The 12,363-nt window shown below is 37.3% G+C and overlaps 2 protein-coding genes across 2 annotated transcripts; both read left to right on the top strand.

Annotated features, from left to right (window-relative positions):
• The first annotated feature begins 1,780 nt into the window (after positions 1–1,780).
• On the top strand, positions 1,781–5,675 carry LOC131948393 (papilin-like). The gene is made up of 3 exons (XM_059309997.1): positions 1,781–1,794; positions 3,603–3,695; positions 5,157–5,675. Exons 2-3 carry the CDS (start codon positions 3,614–3,616, stop codon positions 5,582–5,584), a joined length of 510 nt encoding a protein of 169 aa, XP_059165980.1. The 5' UTR covers positions 1,781–1,794; positions 3,603–3,613; the 3' UTR covers positions 5,585–5,675.
• A 2,243-nt stretch (positions 5,676–7,918) lies between these two features.
• Positions 7,919–10,849, top strand: LOC131948390 (papilin-like). Its single transcript, XM_059309994.1, has 3 exons — positions 7,919–7,987; positions 8,980–9,078; positions 9,963–10,849. The coding sequence occupies exons 2-3, from the start codon at positions 9,018–9,020 to the stop codon at positions 10,811–10,813; spliced, it is 912 nt and encodes a 303-aa protein (XP_059165977.1). The 5' UTR covers positions 7,919–7,987; positions 8,980–9,017; the 3' UTR covers positions 10,814–10,849.
• The last annotated feature ends 1,514 nt before the right edge of the window (positions 10,850–12,363 follow it).

Below are 12,363 nucleotides of genomic sequence, written 5' to 3' on the forward strand. Positions count from 1 at the left end.
TGGGGATGATTGAGATGGCCAGCTTACAGTGGAGATGATTGAGATGGCCAGCTTACAGTGGGGATGATTGAGATGGCCAGCTTACAGTGGAGATGATTGAGATGGCCAGCTTACAGTGGGGATGATTGAGATGGCCAGCTTACAGTGGAGATTATTGAGATGGCCAGCTTACAGTGGAGATGATTGAGATGGCCAGCTTACAGTGGGGATGATTGAGATGGCCAGCTTAAAGTGGGGATGATAATTCGATGGCCAGCTTAAAGTGGGGATGTTTGAGATGGCCAGCTTACAGTGGGGATGATTGAGATGGCCAGCTTAAAGTGGGGATGATTGAGATGGCCAGCTTACAGTGGGGATGATTGAGATGGCCAGCTTAAAGTGGGGATGATTGAGATGGCCAGCTTAAAGTGGAGATGATTGAGATGGCCAGCTTACAGTGGAGATGATTGAGATGGCCAGATTAAAGTGGGGATGTTTGAGATGGCCAGCTTAAAGTGGGGATGATTGCGATGGCCAGCTTACAGTGGGGATGATTGAGATGGCCAGCTTACAGTGGGGATGATTGCGATGGCCAACCTAGAGTATATTTAACCAACCCGGAATTGAGATGGACAGACTAGAGTATATTTAACCAACCCGGAATTGAGATGGCTAGCCTAGAGTATATTTAACCAACCCGGAATGGAGATGGCTAGACTAGAGTATATTTAACCAACCCGGAATTGAGATGGCCAAACTAGAGTATATTTAACCAACCCGGAATTGAGATGGCCAAACTAGAGTATATTTAACCAACCTGGAATTGAGATGGCCAGACTAGAGTATATTTAACCAACCCGGAATTGAGATGGCCAAACTAGAGTATATTTAACCAACCCGGAATTAAGATGGCGAAACTAGAGTATATTTAACCAACCCGGAATTGAGATGGCCAAACTAGAGTATATTTAACCAACCTGGAATTAAGATGGACAGACTAGAGTATATTTAACCAACCCGGAATTGAGATGGCCAGACTAGAGTATATTTAACCAACCTGGAATTGAGATGGCCAGACTACAGTATATTTAACCAACCTGGAATTAAGATGGACAGACTAGAGTATATTTAACCAACCCGGAATTGAGATGGCCAAACTAGATTATATTTAACCAACCTGGAATTGAGATGGCCAGACTACAGTATATTTAACCAACCCGGAATTGAGATGGCCAAACTAGAGTATATTTAACCAACCTGGAATTGGCCAGACTAGAGTATATTTAACCAACCCGGAATTGAGATGGCCAAACTAGAGTATATTTAACCAACCTGGAATTGAGATGGCCAGCCTAAAGAATATTTAGCCAACCTGGAATGGAGAAATTAGATTTTTAGAATCGCACGACCATTTAACTAAAACTTCGATATAAAACATAATTTATCATCGTTTGTAAATGACAATTAGGGTAACCCTAAAAACACCAGGGCCTCTGGCTTCCACCTTAATTGCCCTCTACCAATATTGTTTAATTTAAGTATGATCGAACAACAAACTTTGATTGACGTTTATGTTCTCGGTTGATGTTTTTACAGTATACATATATCAACTTATAATATTTTTTTAATTAAACAATCACGGATTCATCCATTTCACAATTTAATTTTCTCTATGTCTTGCCACAGATGTTAATTAACATCAATATCTGTCCAGATATAAAACTTGACCCTGCCTGGTTGGCACTCTTAAGTCTAGGGCTTTGGTAAAGATCTATATAACATGTATGTATGTAGGTTTGTTTTACAGCAGTTTTGGTAAATATAAAGATCTATATAACTTGTATGTAGGTTTGTTTTACAGCAGTGTTGGTGAATATAAAGATCTATGTAACTTGTATGTAGATTTGTTTTACAGTAGTTTTGGTAAATATAAAGATCTATATAACTTGTATGTAGTTTTGTTTTACAGTAGTGTTATTAAATATAAAGATCTATGTAACGTGTATGTAGATTTGTTTTACAGTAACCATTTTGATTCTAGAAACAATTTAAATAACTCATTTACCCATTAATTTTTTGTGTAACACCTTGTCATAAAACATTATAAAAATATATATTACATATTCATACAACTTTTTATTGTACAATGAGCAAGACTTAAATATGAGGTAAACGAGGCAGTCAAATATATATATATATATATATATATATATGTATATATATATATATATATATATATATATATATATATATATATATATATATGTATATACGTATATGTATATGTATATGTATATGTATATGTATATGTATATGTATATATATGTATATATATATATATATATATATATATATATATATATATATATATATATATATATATATATATGTATATTTATTTATTTATTAGCCGTACCGGCCCGGCACTTGTATTTCTGGTAAAAGATACTTGTTAAGGCCGTGACTTATTTGCTCATTAAGCATCACTTACACTGTCATGTGTGCTGTTTAAGAATTTATTTTTTTAAATTAAAATTTAAGGCTTTCATGATGTACAAAAATATGTCAGTTTGATCATAAGGGTAAGGATACGATCAGGGGGTGGAAGTAAGTGCCGCCAGACCCCGCCATGAGGGGGGGGGGGGTTGGGCCCGGGCAGTTTAGGGGCCCACAGTCGACAATAATCAATTTTGTTTAATTAAAAAAATAATTTTCTTGCATTTTTGAATTGATGGTTGTTTTGTAAAACGACTATTGTAGCTGCGGTTGGATCATCTATAGACACTATCCCGAGTCCACTTTCCCCAACAATCAAAGACGCGCTATTGTCGGCAAAAGTCTTTTGAAAATAAGTCCATGGCGCAAGAGGCCGCTAGATAATAAGACGACTTTTGCTTCTTTATAGCTTTGATTAGGGGCACAAAATCCATTTTGATTTTTTAAATGTAAAATGTTCGTTGGTCAAACCACCTATGGTCAAACCCCTATTGGCCAAAGCACCTGTGGTCAAAGGTCCGCGCACCTGAGTAACAAACCCAACACTACCCACTTTGCGTTTATAGATGTAATATATATATATATATATATATATACATATATATATATATATATATATATATATATATATATATATATATATATATACATATATATATACTTACTTAATCCTCATTACTCCCTGTGGAGTATAGGGCAACAACAAATCTCCGCCATTCCACCCTGTCCTGGGCGAGCCACTTTAGTTCATGCCAGGTTTTGCCAGTAGCCTGTACTTCTTCTTCCATCTCCCTCCTCCATGTTCCCAGTGGTCTTCCTCTATTTCTCTTTCCGGTTGGGTTCCACTTCAGCGCCATGTTATACATATACACATATATATATATATATATATATATATATATATATATATATATATATATATATATATATATATATATATATATATATATATATATATATATATATATATATATATATATTATATATATATATATATATACATACGGTTATATTTTTTTTTAATTAATTTATTTATTTATGACAGCACCCGGACGAGATACAATGTTTACATGATACTAGATATGGTAGTAAAAGTGTTGTTTAACGCTCTGTTTAATCCTTTACAGATGCTACATTGATGTTAAAACCCGCGACAAAAATGTTCGTCTACTTAGCTCTTCTCGCAGGTCATGCAATGACCGTTGCTGGACAAAATCCCAGTTAGTCACTTTCTATCTAACTTAAAATATGAATCATTTTCAAACTTCAAATACGAATTCTCGTATACGATAAAGTAAAAAGCAACTCAACATTTTAATTAATTAATGAAGAAGGTTACTACTGTTAATTTTCATAGCCAATAATTAGTATCATATTTATTATTTAATGCAATTGTTTTAGTTTGTATACCCATTAGCAAGTCTCTTATATTTAATGCGATTCCTTAGTTTGTATTATGTGGTATTATGATAGTAAAAGTTGTAAACCCTCCCCCCCCCCCTTGCTTAAGCCACTGAGTTAGTCTCATATTTAATCTGTAGTTTGTATGGCCAAATAATCAGCCTCACATATTTAATCTGTAGTTTGTATGGCAAAATAATCATCGTCACATATTTAATCTGTAGTTTGTATGGCCAAATAATCAGCCTCACATATTTAATCTGTAGTTTGTATGGGAAAATAATCAGCCTCACATATTTAATCTGTAGTTTGTATGGCCATATAATCATCGTCACATATTTAATCTGTAGTTTGTATGGCCAAATAATCAGCCTCACATATTTAATCTGTAGTTTGTATGGCCAAATAATCATCCTCACATATTTAATCTCTAGTTTGTATGGCCAAATAATCAGCCTCACTTATTTAATCTCTAGTTTGTATGGCCAAATAATCATCCTCACATATTTAATCTGTAGTTTGTATGGCCAAATAATCATCCTCACATATTTAATCTGTAGTTTGTATGGCCAAATAATCAGCCTCACATATTTAATCTGTAGTTTGTATGGCCAAATAATCAGCCTCACATATTTAATCTCTAGTTTGTATGGCCAAATAATCAGCCTCACATATTTAATCTCTAGTTTGTATGGCCAAATAATCAGCCTCACATATTTAATCTGTAGTTTGTATGGCCAAATAATCAGCCTCACATATTTAATCTGTAGTTTGTATGGCCAAATAATCAGCCTCACATATTTAATCTCTAGTTTGTATGGCCAAATAATCAGCCTCACATATTTAATCTCTAGTTTGTATGGCCAAATAATCATCGTCACATATTTAATCTCTAGTTTGTATGGCCAAATAATCATCCTCACATATTTAATCTGTAGTTTGTATGGCCAAATAATCAGCCTCACATATTTAATCTCTAGTTTGTATGGCCAAATAATCATCCTCACATATTTAATCTCTAGTTTGTATGGCCAAATAATCAGCCTCACATATTTAATCTCTAGTTTGTATGGCCAAATAATCATCCTCACATATTTAATCTCTAGTTTGTATGGCCAAATAATCATCCTCACATATTTAATCTCTAGTTTGTATGGCCAAATAATCAGCATCACATCCCAATGTTGGCGTTGGGGCGAGGAACATGTCAGTTTAACCTAGACTTTAAATAAAATGTTTCAATTATTAAAGTTACTGTTACATTCTATTTCCAAAATTAGATTTAAAGGGATGTATAGTATCAAGATATGGGTGTTGTCCTGATGAGAACATAGCTGCTGATGAAAATGGCAAAAATTGCTTGATTGGTGGATGTGCTGGTACACAATATGGCTGTTGTCCTGATGGAAAGACAGCTGCAAGAGGACCTAATAATAAAGGCTGCCCTAACATTAAAGTTGGTGGATGTGCTGGTACCAGGTATGGTTGCTGTCCTGATGGAAAGACGGCTGCTGGAAAAAATAAAAAAAATTGCTTGATTGGTGGATGTAAGGGTACCAGGTATGGTTGCTGTCCTGATGGGAAGACAGCTGCTGATGAAAATGGCAAAATTTGCTTGATTGGTGGATGCGCTGGTACCAGGTATGGTTGCTGTCCTGATGGAAAGACGGCTGCTGGAAAAAATAACAAAAATTGCAAGAGTGTTTGACATTAAAGAGTAAGATGGTTATGGTCAATATTAAAAAAAGCTAGCTGACCAAAACATTGTTGCAATTTTAATTCTAAGAATAAAAAACTGAAAAAGCTATTTCGTCAGACTTTCCTATTTTGTAAAATGATCGGTGGTGGGTAAAAGGTTGCTAAAAACTAAGGGGTCATCCATAAATGACGTCACTCTTTTTGACGATTTTTACCTCCTCCCCTCCGTCACACATCGTCACGAAAAGCAACCCTCCCCCCAAAAAATGACGTCACACCTCAGCCTACAAACCCCCTCAAAATTGCAGTTCAACTTTCCATAAAATAAGATATTGTCCAAAATCTTGTCTGAACTCTGTCACCATAGAATGTTTTAACAATTCCTGTTGCAGCGTATTAAAACAGTTTTCTAAAATGCGGAATAACGGTTAAAACTGATTTTATAACATTGTTTGTTTATAATGAACACACCCCACCTCCCCTCATCACACACCGTCACAAAGTTACGGACACCCCCCCCCCCCACCGCACCAGTGTAACGAAATTTATTGACGACACTTTAGCAACACTACACCAGACCAGTGGTGTAGCGAGGTCGGGTGTCACACGGTGCGGCACTTAATGGTGTCACCCCCCCCCCCCCCCCCCCCAGAGGCGTAGCGACCCTTCCCGGGGAGAAACTTTCAAGTTTTCAATTTGCACCCCCCCCCCTCAAGCTTTCGATTTCCATTCCCCCCTCAAGCTTTCGATTTGCACCCCTCCTCAAACTTTCGATTTGCACCCCCCCCCCCCTACCCTCAAGTTTTTCTCTATATATTTTGCTATTTTTTGCCTTGGTGTCACCCCCTAAATGGTGTCAGCCGGTGCGGTCCGCCCCCCCCGCCCCCCCCCCTCGCTACGCCCCTGCACCAGACCATTACAGTACACTAGACCAGACCATCCTAGTACACTAGACCTGACCAAACTAATACACTAGACCAGACCAAACTAGTACACTAGACTAGACCATCTTAGTACACTAGACCAGACAATCCAAGTACACTACACCAGACTATTCTCGTACACTAAACCAGACAATCCTAGTATACTAGATCAGACCATCATAGTACACTAGACCAGACCAAACTAGTACACTAGACCAGACCAAACTAGTACACTAGACCAGACCAAACTAGTACACTAGACTAGACCATCATAGTACACTAGATCAGACCATTCTAGTACACTAGACTAGACCATCCCAGTACACTAGACTAGACCATCCTCGTATACTAGACACGACCATCCTAGTACACTAGACCAGACCATCGTAGTTTACTAGACTAGACCATCCTAGTACACTAGACCAGACCATCCTAGTAGAACAGACCAACCCAGTACACTATATTAGACCAACCAAGTACACTAGACCAGACCAAACTAGTACACTAGACTAGACCATCTTCGTACACTAGACCAGACAATCCAAGTACACTAGACCAGACCATCCTATTACACTAGACCAGTCCCACATTGTACACTAGACCAGACCATCCCAGTACACTAGACTAGACCATCCTCGTATACTAGACACGACCATCCTAGTACACTAGACCAGACCATCATAGTACACTAGACTAGATAAACCTTGTACACTAGACTAGACCATCCTAATAGAACAAACCATCCTAGTGCACTAGACCAGACCATCCTAGTACACTAGACCAGACCACCCTAGTATACTAGATCAGACCATCCTAGTACACCAGACTAGACCATCCTAGTACACTAAACCAGACCAACCTCGTACACTAGACCAGACCATCCTAGTACACTAGACCAGCCCACCATAGTATACTAGACCAGACCACCCAAGTACACTAGACCAGACCATCATAGTACACTAGACTAGACCATCCTAGTAGAACAGACCATCACAGTACACTAGACTAGACCATCCTAGTACACTAGATCAGACCAAACTAGTACACTAGACCAGACCATTCTAGTACACTAGACTAGACCAACCTAGTTTACTAGACCAGACCATACTAGTACACTAGACCAGACCATACTTGTACACTAGACCAGACCATCCTCGTACACTTACGATCTATGTTCACCTACACAAGTTCTTTCACCTAGGCCTAGAGTCATTAGTAGGCAATAGATTAGGTTCACACTTTTAATATGCAAAACAAGGAAAACATATGTCTAATGTACCATGTAGGTTTCAACAAGTTTATTTAAACACTAGAATAATTATACTCCACTAACCTTTGATCTAATGAAGTTTCATTAGTGATCATGGTGGTATAACATCATTAAAAGCTCATTAACTCATCTATAAAGTACTAATCTTCTAGTGTAGTTCTACTGAATTTACTGAAACTTAGAGTCCAGGGAATTTTTGTCTCACTCAAACTTGGCCCAGGTAAGTTTTGTTTCACTCAAACTTGGCCCAGGTAAGTTTTGTTTCACTCACTCAAACTTGGCCCAGATAAGTTTTGTTTCACTCAAACTTGGCCCAGATAAGTTTTGTTTCACTCAAACTTGGCCCAGATAAGTTTTGTCTCACTCAAACTTGGCCCAGGTAATTTTTGTCTCAATCAAACTTGGCCTAGGTAAGTTTTGTTTCACTCACTCAAACTTGGCCCAAATAAGTTTTGTCTCACTCAAACTTGGCCCAGGTAATTTTTGTCTCAATCAAACTTGGCCTAGGTAAGTTTTGTTTCACTCACTCAAACTTGGCCCAGGTAAGTTTTGTTTCACTCAAACTTGGCCCAGGTAAGGTTTGTCTCACTCACTCAAACTTGGCCCAGGTAAGTTTTGTCTCACTCACTCAGACTTGGCCCAGATAAGTTTTGTTTCACTCAAACTTGGCTCAGGTAAGTTTTGTTTCACTCAAACTTGGCCCAGGTAAGTTTTGTCTCACTCAAACTTGGCCCAGGTAAGTTTTGTCACACTCAAACTTGGCCCAGGTAAGTTTTGTCTCACTCGAACTTGGCCCAGGTAAGTTTTGTCTCTCTCACTCAAACTTGGCCCAGGTAAGTTTAGTCTCACTCAAACTTGACCCAGCTAGCCATTCTTATTTACTACCACTACCAGCAATTACTGTCTACAAAGAATTCAACTATGAACTGCCAGCTAATGAATACCTACAACTGTCTTCTGAAAAATTAATTATTTTAAAACTTTGACTCCAGTATAAATAGTATTAGTGTCATGTTTGTTCAATTACTTCAATGTTTCAAATTTCTACTAGCTTACACACAGTTCCTATATTTGGTAGTCCTATAATAACAAATCTATACCATTTGACAGGACTTCATCTGGTGATCAACATCTACTCCTCTTTAGTATCCATATGTCTCAATGTTTCTCTTACTCAAGTGTTGATATATTTTACCATGTGTATTTTTACAGAATTAACACTAGCACTAGTAGTCACTGATCAGATAAAAATGATGTTCCACCTTGCTCTTGTTCTTTTTATTGGGGTCACTGTGGCGGAGCAAGAAATGAGTAAGTCATTTAACCAATGGTAGCTGCTCATTTCTTAACTTTTTAAATAACAACTTAGACCAATTTCAGCCTAGACTACTCAATGCTGGCACTAAACAATTATCTCATTATCTAGTTATATCTGAATGCATATTTACACATACAGACCTATAGATGTATGTTTTCATACATGTATACATTTATTTAAATAGACGTAAGTGAGTGTGAACATATGTGTGTGTGAAATCTAAAAAAAATAAACCGGGAGTGATCTCCCCTAAACTTTCTCGAATATTCTTATATAACTCGGAATATAGACATGATTTTTAATTACTTAAACTTTTAAAAATAGAATAGAATCTCGTAGAAAAAAGAATTGCGCACCAAGCGAACGCCAAAACAAAATGTGCATAATAGTGCGCAATATTATTAGTACTTTTTAAATTTACATTCGTTTTTTGAAAAATCGGAAATAGCATAAATTAGTACTTCCGGTCAACAGAAGGTAGAGAATTAGATGTTTTACCTACATGTGAAATTTCATTGATCTATCTGAAACAGTACTCAAGTTATAGGCTTTTGAAAAATTCAAAGTAGAAAAAGTACCGCTTCCGTTTATCGGAAATCGCTCAAAATACTTATATATGAAATTTCATCAACCTAGCTGTAACGGTACTCAAGTTATCGTGTTTACACACAGACAGACACATAGACATACGGAAAAGATTTAAAAATTATTTTTTTCCGTATCAGTGAGGTGTAAAACGTCGAGATTTGTAAAAATCTCGATTTTTTTTTTTGCATGATTTCAAGACTTTCTGTATACTTCGTATATACGAGAAAGTAAAAAATAAAAACCATGACATAATTTTGTAAACAAGTGATTTTTTTCTATCATTGATTAGTGGTTGGTGGATGTGCTGGAACACAACATGGTTGTTGTCCAGATTCTACAACAGCTGCTCTAGGGCCTGACCAGCAAGGCTGCCCTCCACCACCTGGTGGATGTGCTGGGACAGCCTATGGATGTTGTTCAGATAATGTGACACCAGCAACAGGACCTAACCAGGCAGGTTGTCCAATCCAACTGCTGGGTGGCTGCAGAGGAACACGATATGGCTGCTGTCCTGATGGGAAAACATCTGCAAGAGGGCAAAATAATAAAGGCTGCCCTAACATTAAAGTTGGTGGATGTAAGGGTACCAGGTATGGTTGCTGTCCTGATGGAAAGACGGCTGCTGATGAAAATAGCAAAAATTGCTTGATTGGTGGATGCGCTGATACAAGGTATGGTTGCTGTCCTGATGGGAAGACAGCTGCTGGTGAAAATGGCAAAAATTGCTTGATTGGTGGATGTAAGGGTACCAGATATGGTTGCTGTCCTGATGGGAAGACAGCTGCTGGTGAAAATGGCAAAAATTGCTTGATTGGTGGATGTGCTGGTACCAGGTATGGTTGCTGTCCTGATGGGAAGACAGCTGCTGGTGAAAATGGCAAAAATTGCTTGATTGGTGGATGTAAGGGTACCAGATATGGTTGCTGTCCTGATGGGAAGACAGCTGCTGGTGAAAATGGCAAAAATTGCTTGATTGGTGGATGTGCTGGTACCAGGTATGGTTGCTGTCCTGATGGGAAGACAGCTGCTGGTGAAAATGGCAAAAATTGCTTGATTGGTGGATGTAAGGGTACCAGGTATGGTTGCTGTCCTGATGGGAAGACAGCTGCTACTGGGCCAGAAAATGCTGGATGCAATTAAATCTTAATGTTGTTTTAAGAATAAAAGTCTAAAATTTACATGTGTCTTAAGCATTTTTGAGTGTCAGATTTTAAAAGTAAAATTTTTCACCATTAATAACGTTCCAATAAGTTATAAAATACTCCTAAAACAGATATTGTAACGCAAAAATAGAATTATAAATGCAAATGGATTGCAAAGCTTACCAATTTCATTTTTACAATGTAACAACTTGTAACTTGAAAACAGGAGTATGAACTACCTTTTCATGTGGAAACTAAAACTGATTTATTTACAGTCAGTTAAATAGTTATATAATTTAGATCATGTTGGGTCGACATTTCTGTGTAAGGCCTGATCTGAAGGGGGTAGTCTGTACACCAGACAGTCTTCAGCAAGCAGAACATCTTCAAACATCTCACAAGCTTCATCAACCAGTATTTTAGCACTCCGGTCACCATCCTGAAATTACATCAACAAGTATTTTAGCACTCTGGTCATTATCCTGAAATTACATCAACAAGTATTTTAGCACTCTGGTCACCATCCTGAAATTACATCAACAAGTATTTTAGCACTCTATTCATTATCCTGAAATTACATCAACAAGTATTTTAGCACTCTATTCATTATCCTGAAATTACATCAACAAGTATTTTAGCACTCTAGTCACCAACCTGAAATTACATCAACAAGTATTTTGGCACTCTTCTCACCATCCTGCAATTACCTCAACAAGTATTTTAGCACTCTTGTCACCATCCTGAAATTACATCAACAAGTATTTTAGCACTCTTGTCAACATCCTGAAATTACATCAACAATTTTAGCACTCTGGTCATTATCCTGAAATTACATCAACAAGTATTTTAGCACTCTGGTCACCAACATGAAATTACATCAACAAGTATTTTGGCACTCTTCTCACCATCCTGCAATTACCTCAACAAGTATTTTGGCACTCTTGTCACCAACCTGAAATTACATCAACAAGTATTTTAGCACTCTGGTCACCATCCTGAAATTACATCAACAATTTTAGCACTCTAGTCATTGTCCTGAAATTACATCAACAAGTATTTTAGCACTCTGGTCACCAACCTGAAATTACATCAACAAGTATTTTGGCACTCTTCTCACCATCCTGCAATTACCTCAACAAGTGTTTTAGCACTCTTGTCACCATCCTGAAATTACATCAACAAGTATTTTAGCACTCTAATCATTATCCTGAAATTACATCAACAAGTATTTTAGCACTCTAGTCACCAACATGAAATTACATCAACAAGTATTTTGGCACTCTTCTCACCATCCTGCAATTACCTCAACAAGTATTTTAGCACTCTTGTCACCATCCTGAAATTACATCAACAAGTATTTTAGCACTCTTGTCAACATCCTGAAATTACATCAACAAGTATTTTAGCACTCTTGTCAACATCCTGAAATTACATCAACAATTTTAGCACTCTGGTCATTATCCTGAAATTACATCAACAAGTATTTTAGCACTCTGGTCACCAACATGAAATTACATCAACAAGTATTTTGGCACTCTTCTCACCATC

Source organism: Physella acuta, unplaced genomic scaffold, assembly GCF_028476545.2.
Source record: "Physella acuta isolate Inbredline_101_S28 unplaced genomic scaffold, ASM2847654v3 ptg000642l, whole genome shotgun sequence".
Lineage (NCBI taxonomy): Eukaryota > Metazoa > Mollusca > Gastropoda > Physidae > Physella > Physella acuta.